The sequence below is a fragment of the Amphimedon queenslandica genome, unplaced genomic scaffold (assembly GCF_000090795.2).
Source record: "Amphimedon queenslandica unplaced genomic scaffold, v1.1 AMPQUscaffold_12668, whole genome shotgun sequence".
NCBI classification, from domain to species: Eukaryota; Metazoa; Porifera; class Demospongiae; order Haplosclerida; family Niphatidae; genus Amphimedon; species Amphimedon queenslandica.
The window spans coordinates 7,950-9,194 of record NW_003547096.1 but is presented as its reverse complement, the minus strand read 5'-3'; the positions used below and the strand labels follow the sequence as shown (position 1 = coordinate 9,194).

The 1,245-nt window shown below is 34.5% G+C and overlaps 1 protein-coding gene across 1 annotated transcript in view; it reads right to left on the bottom strand.

The window, feature by feature from the left end:
* The window catches only part of LOC100639458 (unconventional myosin-If-like), a gene marked incomplete at its 5' end in the record, with an annotated part of 9,744 nt that overhangs the window by 739 nt on the left and 7,760 nt on the right, over positions 1–1,245 (bottom strand). Inside the window, one exon of the mRNA XM_020003400.1 lies at positions 623–886. Within this exon, the coding sequence (XP_019858959.1) occupies positions 623–886 (264 nt within the window). The remainder of the gene's footprint in view (positions 1–622; positions 887–1,245) is intronic.

Sequence of the window (1,245 nt, the reverse complement as noted above, 5' to 3'; positions counted from 1 at the left end):
GTAGACTGTTATATTTTTATAATTTTTTCTAATACATATACATGTTCTTATGCTGTGTATCAACTTTGAGCTGATTACAATCAAATTTGGATTTTTTATTAATTTTTAAAGTTGCTCAAAAATCAGGCCAATGACACAAGGCTATAGCCTTTGGTCACAGGCCAAACTTCGTCAAAAATGGCTAGGATAACATTTTCCATTTTTTATAATTTTTTCTGATACATATACATGTTCTTATGCTGTGTATCAACTTTGAGCTGATTAGTTGCTCTAAAATCGAGCCAACAACACAAGGCTATAGCTTTTGGTCACAGGCCAAATTTCATCAAAAATGGCTAGGAGAAAATTCTCCATTTTTATAATTTTTTCTAATACATATACATGTCCTTATGCTATGTATCAACTTTGAGTTGATTCCGATCAAATTTAGATTTTTTATGAATTTTAAAAGTTTTTTCTGAAGCTCATGCTGTTTAGCTCACTTAGCATGCTTTGTGGGAACCATGGGCAAAATACATGTACATGTACATGCCCATTAGTGCATGTCATGGTAAAGTGTACATGAACATGTACAATGTACTATTGTCTCTTCAACACACACAAGGTCTCACTCAATCCTTACTCTCTTACCAAATTCTGTTGAGGTCCTCTTGATTGTTGCTGATAAGAAGGAGCTGCTAGTCCTGGCCTCTTCCCTCCTTTGGTAGCTGGTAGTCTCTGATGGGATGGTCTAGTGCTGCTGGGTAATCCTGGACCAATGGAGACTTGAAGAGTCTTCCCTGAGAGTTTGAGTACAGGATTATCACCTCCTGCTTGATGGAACTGCATAGTACGAGTGTTCCCTCCTCTCCAGTCAAACTCCTCCTTCTTGAGTGTCACTGTTATACTAGGAGGGAGAGGAACATATTATGAATTATATAAAGATAGTTAACATATTCCTATTTAGGAATACATGTACATGTACACATGTAGTTGTTCCGTTATATTGAAATTTGGAGGACAAAATGAAAAGGGTATGTTGTTTATTTGGTCTACTATTATTTATTTGATTATACACCCAGGCATACTGTATGTCTTTTATAACATTACAATTAAAAAATTAATGCAAATTGTGGTCAAAAGAATATACACAAATTGTTAGAAAAAATGTGGACACTTACACATGTACATGTAGTTGGAATATTTCAATAGTTATTGAGTATGTACATTTACGAGTACATTCAAATACATGTACATGTACATGTA